The 21,599-nt window shown below is 40.1% G+C and overlaps 2 protein-coding genes across 6 annotated transcripts in view; one reads left to right on the forward strand and one right to left on the reverse strand.

The window, feature by feature from the left end:
* Window positions 1-4,025, reverse strand: part of ANKMY2 (ankyrin repeat and MYND domain containing 2) — a 33,457-nt gene extending 29,432 nt beyond the window's left edge. The window contains exon 1 of one of the 2 annotated variants that reach the window (XM_059074974.2): window positions 3,703-4,025. In XM_059074974.2, the coding sequence (XP_058930957.1) occupies window positions 3,703-3,769 (67 nt within the window). In that variant the 5' untranslated portion in view covers window positions 3,770-4,025. The remainder of the gene's footprint in view (window positions 1-3,702) is intronic. The other variant, XM_067042603.1, reaches the window with a different exon arrangement.
* BZW2 (basic leucine zipper and W2 domains 2) overlaps window positions 2,510-21,599 on the forward strand; it is a 59,507-nt gene continuing 40,417 nt past the window's right edge. Inside the window, exons 1-3 of one of the 4 annotated variants that reach the window (XM_067042601.1) lie at window positions 2,510-3,550; window positions 4,429-4,466; window positions 21,410-21,474. In XM_067042601.1, the coding sequence (XP_066898702.1) occupies window positions 21,417-21,474 (58 nt within the window). In that variant the 5' untranslated portion in view covers window positions 2,510-3,550; window positions 4,429-4,466; window positions 21,410-21,416. Of the gene's footprint in view, window positions 3,551-4,319; window positions 4,467-18,746; window positions 18,814-21,409; window positions 21,475-21,599 lie in introns of those variants that run through there. The other 3 variants (XM_067042600.1, XM_059074980.2, XM_067042602.1) reach the window with 3 other exon arrangements.

Here is a 21,599-nt window from a genome sequence, read left to right on the forward strand (position 1 = left end):
CCATCAGTGTCACCAGATAAGCAAATAGTAGTATATCCATACATAGGAAATAAAAGAAAAAAATAAGAAACAAATTATTGGTACAGTATGGATGAACCTCAATATCATGATGCTGAGTGAAATAAGTCATGCCAAAAAAAAGGAATATTTATTATACTTATTGTATAATTCCACTTACATAAAATTCTAGAATAGAGAAATCTAATCAATAGTGACATCTATCAGTGGTTGCCTGGAGACAGGGGTGGAGGGAGTGACAGATTACAAATGGGTATGTAGAACATCTTGAGGGTGATAGAACTGTTCATTGTCTAGATTGCAGTGGTTTTGTGGATGTATACTTATGTCAAAACTGACTTTTAAAAGAGTGTACACTTGAAATATGTACCATTTATCGCACTTTAGTTATACTCCAATAAAATTGGTAGAATAAACCTTATTGTCCGAGTCTGCTTCGCATCTCCTTTAACACAAATATTAATAATAATAAAAATAAGTATGTTACTTTCTTGTGAAATCGGCAACAGTGATCCCAGGGATTTCAAGTACTAAACAAGATAAGTAATGAAAGACTTTCTGGTTTATATTCTTAAAGTTTAATTTATTTTGAAATAGTGCTTCCTCAGTGTTTAATGAAAAAGATATCAGAGCTTAGAAGAATGGGTCAATCTCCATGTAATATAACCCAGTTAACTGGGCTTAAGTGATTTCATTTCTCTTCTGAAATGTTGTGAAATGGATGCTGTCAGTGACTGATTTAAATGGATATGTGAGAAACAGCTTCTCAGTTTCATCTGGAACTTCTTTTTGGCATTCTAACAAATAAACAACCTGTAGAATACATAGAATGTGCATTTACTCAGAAGAAGAAATTGTCTAAAAGTGTCCAGTAGCAATGTGCGGTATTCTCTGGACTGTAAGTCCCACTTACAATCGGCTTAACTTCTGAAGGGCAGTGGTTAGCCGGAGGGAGAACTCAACAATTTGCTGAGTTTATTTCAGATTGGCCAAGATGACAGGTCACACGTGGCTGGAAACTTATCATTAGTTCCACGTACTAGTACTGAGTAAGCCAGTGCTTCTCAAAGTTGAGAAATGTACCGAAGGGAAAAAAAATCAGAACTCTACTCATCTCCTTTAAAGAAAATTGCTTCTTATAAGTACGAATATAATTGTTTATGAGCTTCGTACAACTGTAAGCCAAAACTTATTTTACACATTTTAAATGCACACAAGACTACAAAATCAATAACATTTACAATTAAAATTAATTTAATTTAACTTGACAGATGAAAATATTTTGCTGCAATTAAATTGCCTCTCAAAGTGAATAAGATATGGTATGGACTATGGTGCTGGTTTCATTTTTTCATTTTGTTTAGTTTGTTTTCAAGTCCAGCATAGTTCTAGGACTGTGGGCCATATGATATCTCTGCTCTGCCACTTATTACCTGTATTATATTGGGCAAGCTATTTGAACTTTTCAGTTTCTTGGTTTCTTGCCTATCAAGTAGAGACTGCCATATTTACCATAATAATAGCCAATACAGTATTTTAAACACATTACTCATACTAACTCATTTTATCCTTATAGCAATGTTGTGAGGTGGGTACCATTTTTCACATGGAGAACCTAAGGCTCAGAAACAGTAATTTGCCCAAGGCCAAGTCACCAGCAAATGAATGAGGTAGGATTCCAAATCAGACTTGAAAGGTTAACTACCATCCTATGCTGTCCCTCATAATGCTGTAGCTTAACAATATTTCCTAGCTTATCAAGATTAAACTCACGGATATATGTAAAGTGCTAAGAATTATGCCAGGCCCCAAATAACAATCAGTAAAGGTTGGCTACGATTGTTACTTTCTCTCATCTCCCATTACTTTTTTTTAAGAGTATGGAAATGTCCCACAGACCTTCACTTGACAAGAATGTATCACATACTATGTCTATCTCACTTCTTTTCTCATCAGCTTGGACCAATTAAATAGGTGAAACAGTGTCTGTGTAATTTGTTGCACGATGTGGGCCCAGAAAAAAATCACAGTGCTAACCAGGCAAAATTCACATTAATTCTTTTATTTAATATTTAAAAATAAAAACTGGTGGACACCTAATAATGTATCCAAGGATTCCCTCCCTACGTCCCCACACACACCACCTGCCGCTTTCAGAGATCGCCTTTATAAAACTGCTCACTTTTTTACACTTTTGAGAGATGGTGAGAGCTCTGGACTGCTTAAAAACAGAATTTGCATCCCTGGTGGATTATAAGTTGATGCTTTGTCTCCTTTTTTTGCCCAGCACTGTACCTGGCACAGAGCTGAGACTCACATGGTTGCTGAGCTGAATCCCAGGGCCACCAAAGGCACGGAGACATGAACCAGAGACAGGCAGAAAAAGGAGACTGCAGTGCCAAACAGGTCAGCGAGAACCGTGCAGAACAAACAATCTGCACCAACTCCAAGTCCCACAATTCTAGGCAAAGAATACATCATAGCAAATTACAGCTGTGCCTGAGTTCAACCTGTCGAGATCAGATGGGGTGGGCTCAGCTCATAAGCACTTGTTGAATTCCAATCCGATATTTCTCTCCTTTACGCTTAGACTTTTCTTGTCAGTATAAAGAATATATGTGCCCTTCTCTCTGCAGGTCCAGATGGGAGCCAGGCTCCTTAGAAAAAAAGAAAGACTGGAAATTGGGAAGTTTTATGTTGCAATGACTGGCTCCTCTGCCGTTCGAGGGAGCTTAAAACAGCCACATGAACAATGCCCGCAGTTCCCGCACACCAGTATCGCCGCGCCGTGACAGTGCAGAAGCCACGTAGTCACGCTGTTGTCACCTGCCAGGTAACGGGACTTCGGGAACTCTTCTGGGACGTCCACTCGGGGACGGAGCGGAAAATATGGCTTCTGGCTCGTGCCCGGGGCCTGCATCTCCCTCCCTAGGACCCGGAGCGGCGGAAGTGGGACGCGCGTTGGAAGAATGGAAGGGAAAGCGCGGAAGAGCGCGATTAGAAGGTCGCAGCCCTGCGAAGAGCGCAGAGCGGTGTCGACGCCTCCGCAACCTCCTCGCTGTTCTGCGAGTTTCTGGGGGCGGCCTGGGGCTTCTGGAAGGAAGCCAGGGAGGCCCTGGACTCAGAAGCCTCAATGCGGCAAATTACAGACCTTGTTTTGTGCCCTTGTAAAGAACCACTTCTCCTTAGGAGCTCCCTCCACCCGCCGCAAGCGAGGGCGGGGACAGCCAAGGAATCCAGATCTTTCGGCCTCCGGAAGTCGAAACGGCCCTTAGACACCGATTTAAGAACCTGAAACTTCCAGGCCACTATCGCCCGGACGGACTGTGGTCAAAATCACCTTAGGAGTTTTGAAGAATGCACATTCTGAGGCCCCACCCCGGGTCGCTCATTATCATCCGAAGTGGAGCCTGGAAATGTGTACCCTTCCAAAAGCTGATTTAGAAGACGAACGTCTGCAACCTCCGCTCCAGTCCCAGCGGCGCTTCTCCTTCCCCACCTCTCCGCCCCCGCAACCGGTCCCACACCAAAGGTAGGAGCGCTGTTAACCGGTCGCAGGATGTCAGCCTCGCAAAACCGCAACCCAGGGTCAGCCGGGCCGGGGGCGCCGCCCGGGCTCCGCCACGCCCCCCTTCCCTCCCGGGCCAGGCAGGCAGCGCCCCCGCCGCAGCCCAGCACCCACACCTTTTCCGATGACTTCCAGCAGATCCTTTTCCTCCTGGGTCAGCTCGCCTTTCTTTATGTGAACCATTGCTTCCGCCAGCTTGACAGCTATTGTTTCTTTGGGAGTATTAAAAAGAAACGACGTATCTGTATTAGGAACGCCAGCCGCAAGGTTAGGCAACTTGAGACTAGGACATTAAGTAGCCAACCGCGGAAGCGTTCGAATTCTCTCCACCCTCCTGGGGGCTGGCGAGCAGCGGGCGAGCTCGGGCGAGCCGGGCGGGCAGTCTCTGCAGGCCCAGCGGTAGTCTCCGCCCCCCGTGAGTCATTGGCCCGGCCGGGAGGAGGAGCTGCAGGAGTCGGCAGCGAGACTCTCGCATTGGAACAGTCTGGGAAGGAAAAACCAAATGGAGAAAATCAGAGGGGGGGAATTAAATGCCTGTTACACGTCTCCCACCGCCATCCCTTCCGGTGCAGATATTTAGGGACACACAGTATTTAAATTCTCTTTCTGGAATTTCTGTGTTCGGCAGTTTCTGCTAGGGGCATGCTCTCGCTATACACCCCCCTTCATTTCCCAGGGAGTGGAGCGGCCCGGGACGGGGGCGGGCTGGGAGGCGGGGCGGCGTGGTAGGCGGGGCCTCGCCGAGCTCCGTGTGTCTGTGTCAATGTGTCTGTCCTTCACTCCTCCATTGTCTGCCGCCACCACTGCCGCCGCTGCCATCGCCGCTGCCGGAATCGCTGCAGCCCCCAGCCTCGCGCGTCGCCGCTACCTCCTCGGACAGGTGAGAAGCAGCCCAGGTAGGGCAGGGGGGGAGCCGGGAAGCCTTCGACAGCGGGAGCCAGAGCCCCACCGGGAGCTTCCCTCCTACCGGAGCTGGCCCTGAGGAAGCATGTGCCTGCTGGGGCGGCTTCCTTCCTCTCGGTGGGGAAGCAGCCCCTCCACCCCATTACCATCACTTATACCGCGTATCAGTGCCCCGGAGTGAAGACCCGCCACTTGCCACATTTGGCCATCCCGGGAGACCGAGAGCGGCCAGGCGCCGGCCACGAGGTGGGAAGTGGCGGGTGCCCATCGTCCCGTGCGTGGCACCTCCAGATGTAACTCCCGGGGAAGCCAGCGTGAGTCTTTGGACTCGGGGTGGGGTGGAGAGGAGAGCTCCCCATTACGAGCGAGATGAACGCATGTGAGAGTAGTCTCGGGAGAAGGTAGTTCTCATTTGGCAACCTGCCCTCCTCACCCCTCCACCCACCACCCCCACTTGTCATCTCCTCTGGCGTCTGTGGGAGCTGTAGAAGAAAACCGGATCTGATCGCTCTGTGGTGCCCGTTAAGGATGTTTGGAAGCAATTTACACTTGAACTAATACTTCGTTTATGAAAGACAGCCGGGGATGAGGGGGGAGGGAGGGCCTCTTCTCTCTTCTAGAGTTCCCAGTCTCTTTGTAACTCAGATCTTGAGATTTATGGAAATAGGAAGGGGAGGGAGAAGGGGCGGAGATTAAATTGGTGTTGCTGTCTATATATAGCATTAGATTAGTCTCTTAATCCAACCTTCATTCAACTGTAATATGTAGCTTCAGGCTTTCACTATAGGAAGCTAGGGGCCAAATACAAGCGTGTACCCTCCTGTGGCTCAGAGACAGGACTTGCTTGCTAATACGAAGTCAGTCGTTCCTCCCTGGTGCGCATCCATAACATATTTACAGCATCAGCGAAAGCTTCTGTAGAAATTAGTGTTTACTGTTGCTTCTCTACAGTCTAGTATTAGTGTTTCTCCCAAGATGCATCTGCTTCAAAGAGAAATATTTGTATAATTATGTAGATTTTTTTGTTAAGCATCCCCCCCACACCATCACTCTTTCTCCCCGCTGTGCCATATATGAAGTGAAGTGTATTTTCCTCTGGCCTTACGCCTTCATTTCTTGGAAGCATTCACTAACACTTCTGAAATCCTGGAAGATGTTCATTATTTCCTGCCTTTAACAAATTTTTTCCCCCAAATCCCAGATGTTTTCTTGTCTAAGGCTTCATCTTTACAGGCTGGGGCAGATCTGAGCCAGAACATATCACATGAAAATGGTTTGAAATTATTCATCGCAATGTATAACAAAGAAACTTTTGTTTGGGAATGCTTTAATAATGATGTGACTGTTCAAACAAGTAGTAAGGCTTTTGAGTGACCCATCTTTTGTAAAACGTAGAATGCTGCTATTGCCACAATTACAACTGATTGAAAACACAGTATCATGAAGAAGAAACCCAGAAACCTAAGAAAATGCTTGCGGAGTAACCTTTCCTTACCATGGGACTTAACATTTTACAAGGGATGTTACAGAATTGGGTGCTTTATTGCCAGTATTTCCATCTCTTGTGCCAAATTGGGGTCATGGTTACTTGAAGGTCACACCTGTTTGTCTCATTGAAGTTGTCAGTTCCTCGAGGATAGCAACTTATTATCTATTTTCCCGGTGCCTTATGGCTCCTCGTTGGTATTTAGTCCTCTGTGAATACTTGAATTCAGTAAAGCTAGAGTCAATGACATTTAAAGTAAAAAAGCTAACATCTGCCCAGAAATGCATATAAATAATATGTTAAGTTTAAATTTCTCGAAACAGTAACGTAATGGATTGTGTTCATCAGATGGATTCCATTAATCGTTTTTGGACAGTGTTAATATTTAATGTAGGAATAAGATTAGCTAATGAGCATACCTTAGACTAGATCAAGGAACTTTTTTTGTGTTAAGAATGTATTCACATCAAAGAAGTTTTGATGGTAATAAAATAGCTACTACTCATTGGGTCCTTAGTCTGTGCCAATGTTCTACCAGATGCTTTGTTATAGGATTTGTTTAATCATTGTTGTAGCGACCTAGGAATTAGCCAGTATTACCCCTGTTTCTGAAAATAAGAGGACAGAAACAAAAAGAAGTTAATTTGCCCACAGACCCACAGTTTGGAAGTATCAGAGCCAAAATTGGAACCTAGATCTGTCTCCAAAACCTTTTCGCTTTTCATTGTTCTCTGTCTCTGTGGCTAGCAGTGAGGGGGAAATTATATATTCTTTAGCTAATAGATAACACGTTCATGTGGTTTAGTGTGCCAAAGGTACAAAAGACTCTCCAACCTCTTTGCGCAGTTTCTTCTCCATGCCCTACAACCCATGGTGTCTATTTTTCTCATACCTTTCTGGGAAATTGTATGTGTTTATAGCTTTTATGTATAGTTCCACTTTTTTTTTACAGAAATGAGAGCATACTAACACATTGTTCCACAGTGTGTACTAGAATTTATATGTTGCTTTGGTCTCTGTTTCTTTCTTCTCCTTTTAAAAAATAATGATTTCTGAAATGTCCGAAATTCTTATATGTGTCCCCATCATCCCTTTTTCTACTGCTACCACCCTGGACGTTTCTTGGCCTGTTGCAGTGGATTCCTAAGTAGCCTGCTTTCCATCCAGCTCGTTCAAGGCACCACCACCAATATACACTGAGCACTCATCATCCACCCAAGGATGAGACATACTTTGTAAAGACAGAACTGATTCACTTAAAGCATGTCAATGGCTCTCCACCTGCCGCAGAATAGAGGCTCTGGTCTCCTACTTCTGGTTCCTCTCCACCAGCCCACGTTTGGTCTGGGAGGCTCCAACCTCTGGTCCCAGCCGGCATTTCCAGTCAGCCAGCCCCTCCCACATACTCTGCTCTAAGGTCACCTCACGGCTGATTCCCTAACATGTCAGTAGTTTCCACCCCTTTGTTCCTGCTTTTCTCTTCCTGGAGTGACCTCCCTTCCCTCTTTACCGAGTCTTTCTCTCCTTCCCAGATCTGATGAAGTTTCTGTCAGCTTTCAAGGTACTTTCATGGTCCCCTCTTCCACCCCATCCAGGAGGGGAATACAGGCCCTAGTAAACATTTTTATTCCTGTCCCTCAGCAAGGGAGATAAGAACAATCTTTCCTCAGGAGTTGCTGGTACAGTTGCTGACATCCTCTAATTTTCTCCTATCTTCCTAGGAGCCCTGGTCCCCACCCCCACCCCCACCCCCCTGCCGTGCACCCCGAAATTAACATCTTTGCTTCTTCATCTGGATCCCCATGAAAATAACCTAAAGCAGGCACCTTTTTCATGACATCCTAGTTCAGTTTTTGTTAATCTGTTTGACCCCTTCTCCTTCTAGACTGTAAATTAACTAGGATTAGTTTACCTTCGCTTCTCAAGATTGTGACCCCGTGTCTCGCACCTAGTGTGTGCTCAGTACATGCTGAGTTGAATTCAGTTTGATCTCCAAGTTATTTTAGGTGGATTTGTTTCCCTTCGTGACTAATCCTTCCTGACAATGTGAGGTGATGTGGCCCTAAGCACACAAAATCATAACCAAGGGCAGAAGGTCTTTAAATGTTTTCGGTCTCAAGCTGCTTGACATTCTGATGAATGCTACCAACCAAGAAAAAAAAATTGTTCATATGCACGTTACAAATTTTGCAGACCATTCCTAGACTCCCTCTTTGAAACCCTTGACATACAGCTCTGTGCTTTAAGAGAATGCCGTTTACTTTTTATTGCAGGGGAATAGCTCATTTTTGAGTGTTGTAACTTTTGGGGTAATGTTTTCCTTGACATTTAACTTTCTTTTCTTAGGTACATTTCTTGACTGAGTGAATATTTGATGATATTAAGGATTTTTATTTTCTTTGAAACTAATATTGTGGTTATATGTTTAAAAGGTCCCTTATCTTTTAGAGATATGTACTGAATTGTTTAAGGGGGGAAAATGGTAGGACATCTAAGACTTGCTTCAATATAATTTTGTGACAGTGGGGGACAGGGACTGAGTAAGAATATTAATGAGACAAAGTTCACCGTGTTGTTAAGTGTTGAGGTGGGCAATGAGTACATTGACTTCATTAGACTGTTCTCTCTGCTTTTGATATGTTTGAGATTTTCCATAAGGAAGTTTTAAAAAGGAAATCTGAAAGTATTACAGACCCTAAGAAATTGTCGTGGTAGTTTAAACCAGAAAAAAAAAAAGAGAGAGAGAGAGAAAGCAATGTGTCTACAAATGCTCTTTCTCTAATCTTAGAGTTGAGCTTATGCGGTTATCCATTTAATGTTAAAACAGTTACACCTAAATCTGCAAAAGACTGTCTTGTGAACAATGCATTTCCATAAACTGTTCACATTACCTTTTAACTTCTCCACAAAATGAAGAGGTAGGTGGCATATCTCAGTGCTGTGTCACAAGCTTATGAATATCCTACTGGCAGCTAATCTTCATCTTTTTTAGACCCTGACAAAGTAATTTGCAGACACGTCTCAACAAGGGGTGCAAATATATTTCGTTTAACTGAGAAAATCAAGACATGAATGAAGTGGAGATACTGATTTTCTTCTGTGTCACATAAATCAAGTCAGAAGGCATTTCCAAAAAAAGAAGTACTTTGGTAATGTCATGAGCAATAGTTAGAGGAGGTATCTCACTGCATGAAAATGAGGACCACACTCAGGTGTGCCTGGCACGTCCTTCCTCAGAATTTGCTTAACTAAATGCTTGTTTTGACAACTGCTTTCTGAATTCTTAAAACTTTATAACTTGCGTGTCTTGATGTTTATGTTTCTTTTATGACGTTTTGGACTTATGAAGTGTTAATGTTTCCAGAAGCCAACATGGAATTTTTTGGTATCGTTTATAACATTTCTTCCCAGATTTGGTTTGAAACATTCTTAAAGAATATTTAATTAAGCTTCAAAGCCAAGCCTTCACAGTGTCTAAGGACAATGTAGCCAATCCAGTCTCATTGCCAGGTAATGCTGAAGCACACATTAGTGTATATCCAACTTCAACTCATATATATTTATATTAGCTATGTCACTGTGGAATTTAAAACTCGAGGCTGGTGCCTCTTATCTCTGAGTATAGTAAAACAGTTCCAATAATTAAAAATAGAAAGCTATTTTTGCATCAGAAGGGAAAAGGTAGCATTCACCTTCCCAATAAATACATTTAAGCTAGAAAATTGGTGTTTTTATCTCTTGTTATTTGGTTATCTATTGCGGGGTTGTGTTAAAAAGACCTAGCAGACAGAGCAGCCCTTGAAACTACATTCATCAGCCTCTGAGTAAAATCTCTTACTGGTCTGTTGATTGTGGAGTAAAGCAGTCCCATTAAGTAGCCTCTTCTGACCTGGTAGGAAATGATTATGGATGAGCCCTGGGAGACAGCCAAGCATAGCCATAGCTCTGAGAATTAGAGTGGGAAAACCAAGACTCCATGATGAGATGGCTTTTCCAAGGCAATGTCTCTTGCTTTCACTTTCTTCATATATAAAACAGGGATACTAACCAAACTTACAGGATGACTTTGAGTATCCTTGAGGATCCCCTGTGAACTATAAAATGTTATATAAAAATTAATTATTATTTTTAGGGCCAATTCTACCTGTTTTTACAGTTGAGAAGAAGATGAATAACACAATTACAGGCCTAGTTAAGAAATCACTTTAAAGTAAAATTGTATAGACATTAGTATTTGCCATAAGCCCAACTTCCTACATTTTGGAAGAGATTTATTTTTCAAGAGAGACTTTCATAAAAGATATAATTCTAGTAATTCTATCTCAGGATTAACTTTAAAAAAATATTAATCAGGATTAACTTTTTTTATAATAATAAGAAAGTTCTTGGTAGGTATGCATCTGTTGTTTTCAGCGAATCCCAAATGATAAGACATGATCTTTTTCCTCAAGAGGGCCTCTACTATCCTTTAGGAGACCCGCCAGCCCCTGAAACAATAGGGACTAAAGTCATCATCCAAAAGCCCTCCCCTGCCTCTGTCAGCCGACAGGTTAGACCCCTTTGAGAACTTCCCTTTGCCTGTTCAGGTGGCTGTCCGGCTCCTTCCAGTCTTTCAGCTCTAATGTGAACAATGTGGTTACTCCCTACCCACCCACTGGCTTCCTGCTCCCAGAATGCCCTCCTCCACCCATTCCTGCATATCACATTTTACTCCAATCCTTCTCAGCTCAAATGACCCCTTCCGCACACAGCGTTCTCCAGTCCCCAACCAGAGCAGTACAGTCACAAGTACAGATTCCAGAATGGGTGGAGCTCAGTGGGAGGACTAGAGAAAGTGAGATTCTGAACAGAGTCTGGAAGGATTGGTGAATTTGGGCAGGCGAACCAGAAAATGGAGAACATTCCACGGAGAACAACCCCCAAGAAAACAACTCCATAAAATATTATAACATGTTATAAATATTTATAAAATAAATATTGGCTGTAATTTTCTGGCCAATGGTATTGGAACTGGAAATTTTTTCATTCAAAGGCACGTTTTCTTCAATATGTCAACTTTTAAAAAATCATAGAAGTGGTAGATTATATTTTAAAGCACACTTTGTTCTTGCTCTCAAGTAATTTATGACATCACATGTTTTAGACTAAACTGAAAATTATAAAGCAGTATCTTCAGAATTGGTGGTAGCAGGAAAGTTAATAAAGGACATAAAAAGAAACCATGGAAGAGAAAATCATATACTTATTCGGATATTTTGCCCTTGAATACAAACTAATTTGAAATTATCCAAAATAGCTAGAATATCAATAGCCAAAATAGCTAGAAAATAAAATGAGTAGGAAATTGTGAAATTTATTCTGCAAGTAAAATATGATCCATGGAACTGTTTTTATCTGTATAGTGCCTTAAAGGAATTTTATTCTCTCAGTTTGATTTTTTTTTCCAGTTGGACTGTTCTGATTTTTTGTTTTCTACTTTTATTCATGAATGGAATAAAGACATGGCTGAAACAGTTAAACCTGAGAGATGCATCTTGGGGATCTAATAATCAGGCTAATGTGAATCATTTTAATGCGGGATTGTGGTTGTCATTAGGAGTTTCCACAGCATTTTTCCTTTGTATCTATTAGGGGAAAAAATACACAATTTAGAATAATTTCTAAATTTAAAAAATCTGCTGTATACCAGTATCAGCAGTAAACACAAGAATACTATTCTTTCTTAACTCATTCTGATGTCTATGTTGGGGCCAGGGGTCTCTTCAGCAAGTATCTTTTAGGCAGTTAAATGCCAACTGGAATAATTTGGCCTGTTCTAAATTTGGCATGTGTTGAGTGAAAAGTGCCAAAAAATATTCTGATAGTCATATTTGTAAACTGCTTTGGAAATAAAAGGTTTAGGTAACTCACTGAATGAACCATTCTTTTGGCAAATTCCAAAGAGACAATGCTTTCATTGTTCTTTCTTGATTTTTTAATTTCAGGTGTATCCTTTGGTGTTTTTTGTTTTGTTATCTTTAATTCTCTTAATTATATATATATAATAATATATTAGTAGGAAAACAATAATAACAAATTTGTGAGATGTGTAGAATTGTGTTTCCTCTTTTCATAGTCTGACTTATTTTTATTAGAAGAGGACTTTCAAAAAATAATTGTTAGATGTACTGTTATTTTGAGGACTTCTAAATAAATCTCAAGAAAAGTGCTAGGCAGAGGTGAGTAACAGTAAGGAATATTAACTCTTAGCACTATGGAGACTATATCATAAGCCACCATGGGGTGTGCAGTTTTATAATATCCTACTGTATCCTCTTCTTTTTTGCATATTCACACAAAAGACGTTAATGCTTTTCGAACCGATGTCAACAGCTTCCTGGATTTGTGATGATTTCTAAGGAAAAAAGAGAACATGACATATGTTTTTCTCAGTATACAAGGTAATAGAATGGGGTTATTGTAAACAGGAAGGAGAAGCCCACATTGCTGGTACAGAGGAAGCTGCTGGCTATAGGAAAGGACGCCACATAGGCGTGGAGGAGTGTGGAGATGGTGTTTACATTAGCATTGAGCCTCTGCAGGAAAGAAGTTGAGAACCAGCTCCAGTAGTACCAGAAACCATGGAGCCATAAATTTCCTACTATTTACATGTCCTTAAGAGGCAGGATTTCTGTTAAATACTCTTGCTAATGACAAATGTTTTTTTCCTTACTAGAACTCCACAGAGAACTATTTGGTATTTGGGAGGTAACATATGCTAATTCAGTTTAACCAAGTGCTGAACTAGACGTTAAAATTAATATTTATGCTTCACTCTCTAACTCTAAACCATAAAATTCATGAGGCAAATGATAAAAAAGCTGCCTTCAAGAATCATATAAATGGTTACCCAACAAGTTCAGTTGGTTCTTTGGAGACGTGCACTGCAAGGAGACAGTTGACGGGTTCTGGCCCTGACCATTCTGTGTTTGTGAGGGCCTGATTTTTCTGCTTTGATCTCTGCTTTATCACCGAGGTTAGAATGGAATGCCTGACCTCAGGCAAGTGGCGTGACATCTCAGAACCTTATCAGAGTGTGAGATGAGGGTCTAGGTTTAATTCTTCAGGTTTCAAAGTGTTCCATACCTCATGGATATCCATTATAAGTTAAAACGTAAAAAACAAATGCAACACACGTTTAATTGTTAAAGCATTAATAAACACAACAGCAACTCAAATTCATCATGTGATGTACTTTAACATACTGGAGACCATTACTTCTTCTTAACTCACACTGCCAGGTTTTTTTGTGCAGTGCTTGGGTCAAACCTCACCTGCTAGAAAGTGAGCACCATGCATCTTGTCTATGTATCTTGTCTGATTGGTCCCATCTGCATCCCTATTGACCAGTACCAGATAGAGGTATGTTTAATAAATGAATGCAAATGAATGATTTTAGGCCTTTTGAAAAAGTATACTTGAAAGTTTGTAACGTGGCACTGGTCTTCTCTCTCTCTCTCTCTCTCTCAATGTGAGTTTCTGTAACTCACTTCTTTAAAACTGTATCTGGGAATACAGTTTCATATCATCAGTGTGCTGTGTTCCATTAAGTCTCAGGCTAGGCTTGGGCATTTCTATCCATTTCACGCTGTCCTCATTGTGAAATAGGCATGTGTATGGTAGGTAACTTTCTGTGTGTGTGTAACCTTTCAAATAAAGCTTCATGTGCTAGACAGGCTTGGGCAGGTCCCCTCCTGGGAGGATGGGGGCCGGAATGGCCTGGTTGAGAGAACTCACAAGTGAGAAGACATTTGGACTCCTGTCAATCACCACCTTTGAACTTCCTGAAGTTTCATTCCCATATTTTGTAAAAGCCATTGCTCCAAAGCAACATTCTCCCACTAGTTACCAGTCTAGGGTGTTATTTTTTTTTTTCCAGAAGATTCTGTCATCTTCTCCTCCTTGATTACAATGCTAAGAAGAGAGTAACAGACTTTAGTCCCCCTCGCCATAATAACTTATCTTCTAGTCTTCTATTTGTACTGATAGTCATAAACACTCACATCAGTTTTGTGTTTGATATGAAATTAGCCTTAATCAACTGACTTGCTCTCTGGCATTGACACCACTCCCTGCTGATTTTTTTTTTAACTTAATTTTTTTTTTAGAGCAGTTTTAGGTTCACATCAAAGTTAAGAGAAGCATACAGAGATTTCCCATATACCCTCTCCCCCCATACATACCTAGCCCCTCCCCATTATCATCACCCCCTACCAGAGCTACTCGGTGATGCATTTGTTTTGTCTACAATTGACATTAATGTTTGGCAAACAGAAATAAGTCTTTCAAGGAAATATCTGCCTGGTTGTTGCTCTGATGTGATTAGACCTGTGTGCACAATTTTCAGTTCTTGAGAGCAAGGCCCATCTCCGGCTTTGCTTACCTTTGTTTCCTCTTTAATGCAGGGTTTTCTAACCTTGGCACAATTGAAACGTTGGGCGAGATAACCCTTTGTTGTAGGGGGCTCTCCTACAACATTGTAGATTGTTGAGCAGCATCCCTGGCCTCAACCTACTAGATTCCAGTAGCACCCCCCTTCTCCAAGCAAAAATGTCTCCAGACACTGCCAAATGTCCCTTGGGGAACAAAATTAACCCTGGAGTGAAACCAGTGCTCTAGTACAATGCCTGATACACAATAAGCCCCCCCTAAAATACTTGATAAATTAATAAATATATTTAAACCACAACTAGACATTTAATCATTGGATATTTCTCTGTTTCATGCCACCATTTCCTCTAAATTCTCTGAATTTACAACTTGAAATATCGTAGGTATGCAATTGTTATCACTATCCTGTTGTCTTGCAGACAAAAGTTCTAAGGGTCTTAACTAGAACAGAGGTTTTAAGCATTTTGCTATTAAGATACCCTGAAATGTTATGTTTGAGGGATGAGTTTTCTAAAAGCCAAAGTCTGTACAGTGTGTGTAGTTGAAGGTGTGTTTGTGTTTTTCAAAGTGTTGAGACATAAGAATGACATCAGCAAGATAAGACCATCTGGGAAGCTGAGTGGGGCTGGTCAGTTGTTGGGGGAAGAGAAGGGCCTGGGAGAGATCCCAACTGGGGAAAGTGGAAGGGCCCAGAGAAGGACATGTGCTTGCCCCAGGGACTGCTTATGGAGTCCCTTGAGTAGATGACATGAATTGATAAGCAGAGTGAAACTATTTCGGAGTTAATTTATACTTCTTGAAAGTTTTTGAAAATAACTTCATTGAGATGAAATAAGTGACATTATGTAATTGTCTATTTCAGTGAAGAGGTTGTACATTAATATGTAAAATGTAATTTCTGGAATATTTTTATTTAAAGGGAAGCAAGAATCATTATTCAAAAATAAGATAAAGTTTAAAAAGTGAAATAAATTTGGAAATGTTATAATGAAAATTTAATCACGATGCTTTTATGTCTTCTTAAGGCAGATTTAGATGAATATAGTTAACTCAGTGTACTTGTTTTCACAACACAATTCCTTTGGGCTTTGATCCCTCTTTCTTAAAAGGTCGTTGCTTAGCACAATTTAAGTTCCTACCATTAATGTCCCTCGCTGCAAACTACCGTTGTAAAATTTTGAGGAGAGAACTGTAGTTTAAGTTTTGTGCTTTTTAAGAAAGATATCTTTGTTCTTTTATATCATTAATTATAAGAATAAAGAAGATATGAATATAACAGTAATATTTTTGTATTAAAGAAATATTTGAATTTATTTAGAAACATTTTTCTTTTATAGGTATGCTATTATTTTAAATTTTTAATGTTTTTTCAATTATAAATACTGAAACTTAGATAGAATTTTCTAGGAGCTATAGCGAAGTTTGTTGTAGAGGCTGGGTGATTTTGAGTCCAGAGAGGCTGTTACAAAATCATGGTAAGGATATTGAACAAGCTAATGTTATTCTGGGCAACAAAATTGTGTAGTGTAATTATAGGCAAATATTTAGCTTATCGCTTTAGAATGTTCATAATTTAAAGTTTCACAAAGCAATTTAATTTTGTTTTTCTTTTGAGAGAAGGATGCTACAATGTTTTATCAACTCAAGTGACTCCTAGATATGACAGCTTTTTTTTGTACAGGAGTTTATGATGTTTGTTCTTGAAGTTTTAGCTTTAATGGAAAGGAGAATATTTTATAATTATGGGCAATTTTTAGTTTTCTTTTATGGTAAATTATTTTACCCATTTGAAATATAGAATAAAAGGTAGTTTTTGAAACTTGCTCCTAAACACAGAGTACATCCTGAGAACGTTGCAGTAAAGTGGGTCAGTTATATTTTGAGTTTTGTGTGCTGGTGTTATTGCATCTTTATGACACACTTTATACTTTGGGGATAATATTGTTGCCCTATAATTTTTATTATTTTAGAATCTGAAGTCTCTCTCTTCCCTTTATCTTAAGTAATATTGATGGTACAAAGAGAGTTTCACTTTGAAGTTTGGTACTTTTTCTTTTCTTCCCTGCTGTAGCCACATAGTTTTGAAATTTGGGTAAAATGCTCTGCAGAGCTACTTTATTTGAAAAATGTTAATTAAAAAATTCCTATTCTTTGAGTGTGTTTTCACCTTTTTATCAAGTTTGTGTGTTGGGCCATAGGGAATGCTTTAGAACTAGGTTGCCTGATATGATAGCCACTAGACACGTTGGCTATTTCAATTTTAATTTTAATTAATAAAAATTAAATAAAATTAAACATTTAGTTCCTCAGTCACACTAGCCGCACTTTAAGGGTCTAATAGCCACATGTGTCTAGTGGCTACCCTATTAGACAGTGCAGATATAGAACATTTTCACGGTCACAGATAGTTCTGTTGGGTACACCCTCCAGGATGGGTGTTGGCAAACTGCAACCTGGCGGCCCATTCTGACCCACTGCTTGTTTTGTAAATAAAGTTTTACTGGAATACAGCCATGACCACCTATTTATATATTGCCTATGGCTGCTTTCAGGCTATAACAGCAGAACTGAGTAGTTGGAACAGAGACCATGTAGCTCACAGAGCCTAAAATATTTTCTTTCTATCCCTTTATAGAAAAAGATTGACTCCACTTTAGAGTATCCATATTTAAAATGTCAAGGTTGTTTGAATAGCATAGTTATTTTATGTGTAGCATATATTAGTAATATTAAATGCCTTACAAAAGGCAGATTATCATACTTCAAAGATGAGCCAGACCAGAAGAACAGGCAAGAATAGAGTATCAGGCCAAATCTCTTGATTACTAGTTGAGAACAGGCATCCACTAGTAGGGACAACTAGAAGGTACGGCCTTCTGTGGTAGATCAGACACTTTCCAGAATGGAGAGAATTAAGGAAGAATACGAGGGAAGACAACACGCAAGGTGTCAATCTACTCAGGGTGGGCAGGGCAGGTGGCAGAATTAATGCACAGTAGCCATGAGACCCTTAAATGCTACTAGCCTATTGTCGCACTTGGACCCAGAGTCTGGTTGGGAGTAAGGGGTGGAATATGAAAAGAGCACGAGGGCAGTTAGAAGATTAATAAAGTGAGGTGGGGTGATATTTATCTAATATGTTAGATTTAAAAATCTTTCAATTAAACTTTTCCATTTAGACTTAAGTAGAAATTGATTCCAAAATGTTTATTTCATTAATAAAGTACCTGGTTTCTAATGTTTGGTTGATTGGATTGTTTTAGTATTTTTATGGCCTTCTTTTATCTTCTAAACTATCCAAGAAATTTAGTCTCTTAGATGACATGTGAAATACTTAAATCCATTTTGTTTTACCACTTTACATACAATTTTGTTAAATTCTATTTTAAACCGTGGAGCTTTTCCATTTTGGTGGGACATGAGCTTCTTCTCTTTTTATTTTTTTAATAATTTATCTTTATTATTTATTTTTAAATTTTTGACTGTGTTGGGTCTTTGTGCGTGGGCTTTCTCTAGTTGCAGCGAGCGGGGGCTACTCTTCGTTGGGGTGCACAGGCTTCTCATTGCCGTGGCTTCTCTTGTTGCAAAGCACGGGCTCTAGGCATGCGGGCTTCAGTAGTTGTGGCACGTGAGCTCAGTAGTTGTGGCATGTGGGCTCTAGAGCTCAGGCTCAGCAGTTGTGGCTCACGGGCTTAAATTGCTCTGCGGCATGTGAGATCTTCCCGGACCAGGGCTCGAATCTGTGTACCCTGCGTTGGCAGGCAGATTCTTAACCACTGCACCACCAGGGAAGTCCCATGAGCTTATTTTCTATGTGAGTGTTTGGGTTATAGTTTTGTTTGTTTGTTTTACGTTATGCGGGCCTCTCACTGTTGTGGCCTCTCCCGTTGCGGAGCACAGGCTCCGGACACGCAGGCTCAGTGGCCATGGCTCACGGGCCCAGCCGCTCCGCGGCATGTGGGATCTTCCCGGACCAGGGCACGAACCCGTGTCCCCTGCATCGGCAGGTGGATTCTCAACCACTGCGCCACCAGGGAAGCCCTGGGTTATAGTTTTTATAGAATACAAATCATCATGATGTTAGTTGATTTCAACTTGTAAGTTGTAATGCAGTGTAATAAAAGCGAGCGTTTGACATTGGTCTAAGAGAACTGCCTTTGTTAACTCTTCCTTTGTTACTTTCCCAGGTTTAAGCTAGCACAGTTTCTTAGTCAAAGTGCCCTTGCTCTTCTTCGGCCAGAGCTTCAGTGAGTGCCTTATAAAGGCTGACCCTCACTGGAGCAGATTATAATGTAGCACCAGAGCTAAATTTAGAGGGAAGCCAAGCCTCTACTCCAAATAGTAACAGCTAAACGATAGAGACTTTTGGTGAACAGAATATCTTCATTTAGTCTTTCAGTACCAGTAGGTGAGTCTCTGTGTTTGTTTTATTTTGGATGTTGTGTATGTCAAAATCTTTGCATACTTTTTTTATATTTATGTGTTCTTTTATTATTTTCCACAGAGACTATATTGAGGTTGTGTAAAATAAGCCTACATAACTGGGCTATGAAGAAACAAACTTTTGTATTTAGAACTAAAGAAAGTATAAACAGAGCTAAAGAATTTTTAAAATAGAGTAATTCTCTCCAATGTAGGCTGTGTTTGGTAGTAATTCCCCATTAGCAGGAAAATAGAAACAAGGTGTAAAGGTAGAGTTAAGTAGGGAATTCTATATGTTTATATTCTAGACCTTAAAATAAGTCTTTTAGAAGGGGCTCCCACTTTAAAAATATTTTTTTAATTCTAAAATAAAAACATCTTTGGCAAAAAAGGAAACTCCTTCCTTGCATGTTCACCTCCTGGAGGAGTTTCAGGCTCTGTTTTTGGTTTTGTATCTCAGTAGGAGACCCAAACTCTTTAACAGGTATTTTTCTTCTCTAACACAAGAAAATATTTTGTATGGTATTTCGGTATTTGTTGTGTTTTGGGAGGTGTGGAAACATTAAGGAGAACACACACACATACACACACACACACACACACACACACACGCACACATATATTCATTACTTGTGCTCCAGTGGAAATGTTTGCTGGTATAGAGTGAATCTGTTGAAAATTCCAACAAGGAAAATTCTGAATGAAAGAGTTTTGCAGTGAATATAAATAATGCATTAGAAACTCTATTTCCAACATCTTTCAAATGAAATGAGATTTCATTGATTAAAGTTATTGCCTTTGTAGTTATTTCACTGTGCAGCTGCTGCCCCATACACATACAGCAATCATTCCCTTCTCTATACTGGTTAGCTAGGTGTGTCCCGCTGTTGTTTCACCTGTCACATTGTACTGTAGATGTTTGTATTTTATCTCTGCTGGGCTCTGTGTTCCTTGAGGGATTGGAATCCGGCTTAGTCACCTTTATATCTCAAAGCAGGATGTAGTAAGTTCACTTTATAGGATTGATAAAAATTCTCTCCACTTAAACCATAAAAGAAATTACTTTTGGGCTTTGTTACTTTATTTAAAACATTTTTTTTAGTTTCACTTTAAAAATGGTGATTCAGGTTTTCAATGATAAACAGATTACTTTCTATGTGAAAATAGAAATTTCTCTTTTTTCATGGGGTTGGAAGAAAGTTTTGGTACATAAATTGAATAATAATTTTTCCACATTCTTGAGGATTTTTAAAAAATTTTGAGATATAATTAAATAATTTACTGTTTAATGTTGCAAATTTTCTTGATTATTTAATGGTATAAGTAATGGAGAAAATCCAGACATTTTCAAATCACAATTTTAAAAATCTTTGAAAGATAATTAAATAATTTGCTTGACATTATCTTAATCGTTTGGTCCTCATAATTTAGGCAATCTAGACATATTTTCAGATTGTAATATTTATGCCAGCAAGGTTATTCTCAGTTTGTAAAAGGTCTTTTAGAGCAGGTTTTTCACTTTTTTAAAAGATAATTTTTGATATTTTAAATTATATATTAAATCTAATAGGAGAATTAAAAATACCCAAATACTCATCCTCTGAGGTTAAGTAAACAAATGAAAAGCTTACTAACAGTTTCTTGTATCATTCTTAAATGTTCCTTGCCTAGAAAAGGAAATATTACGTATACCCCCCTTTTAAACCGAAAAAGTATGCTTTATACACTCTTTTATTCAACTTGCTTTTTTCCTTTAACAATTTTACTTGAACATCTTTCCATATCAGTGCAACAGCTTATTTGACAATTATTTATTAAATTTAAATGCTTACTCGCAGTATTGTTTTAGGTGCTAAAGATACAGTATTGAGTAAAGCCTACAAAATCCCTACCCACATGGATGTTGCTCTTGGGGGAAATAGACGATGGCAAACAGATGCTAATGAAATGACAGGGGCTGCTGTGAGCTATGAAGAGAAATAGAGCTAGATGAGAGGGACAGGGAGAGAGAGAGAAGGAGCCTTGTTAGTCAGGGTGCTCTGGGAAGCTCTCTGAAATGGAGGCATTTGAGTGAGTGCAGAGAGTTAAAGCCACGTGAATGGCTTCCTTGGCCCACTGGAAGAAGCAAAGAGGGCAATGTGGCTGGAGCAGTGAATGATGGGAAGAGGTAGACGTAGGAAACATAATCAGAGAGGTAGCCAGGGCCATATGTAGTACATTGGGTATAATTTATTTTGTAAAGCTTCGTAGTTCCATTTGATGGCTTATTATAACTTATTGAACTAGATAGGTTTATGGGTATTCAACTTCCTTTTTTTTGTTTGTTTGGGTTTTGTTTGTTTGTTTGTTTGTTTGTTTGCGGTACGCGGGCCTCTCACTGCTGTGGCCTCTCCCATTGCGGAGCACAGTCTCCAGACGCGCAGGCTCAGCGGCCATGGCTCACGGGCCCAGCCGCGTCTCCTTCATCGGCAGGCAGACTCTCAACCACTGCGCCACCAGGGAAGCCCAAACATATACTTATTAGCTATATATTATATGAACTGCTTATTTGAAGTGCCTAATCTTATTTTCTTTGTTTTCAGAAATTTTATGAATAAGCATCAGAAGCCAGTGCTAACAGGCCAGCGGTTCAAAACTCGGAAAAGGGGTAGGTTGTGTTGTGTGTGTATGTTGGGGACGGGGTTGGGGGAAATGTGTGTTTAAAGGTCTAATCAAAATATAAGGTTGGTGATTGTCAAGTTTAACAATACAACAGCCAGTTATTTTACTAGC

The sequence above is a fragment of the Kogia breviceps genome, chromosome 9, assembly GCF_026419965.1.
Source record: "Kogia breviceps isolate mKogBre1 chromosome 9, mKogBre1 haplotype 1, whole genome shotgun sequence".
NCBI lineage: Eukaryota > Metazoa > Chordata > Mammalia > Artiodactyla > Physeteridae > Kogia > Kogia breviceps.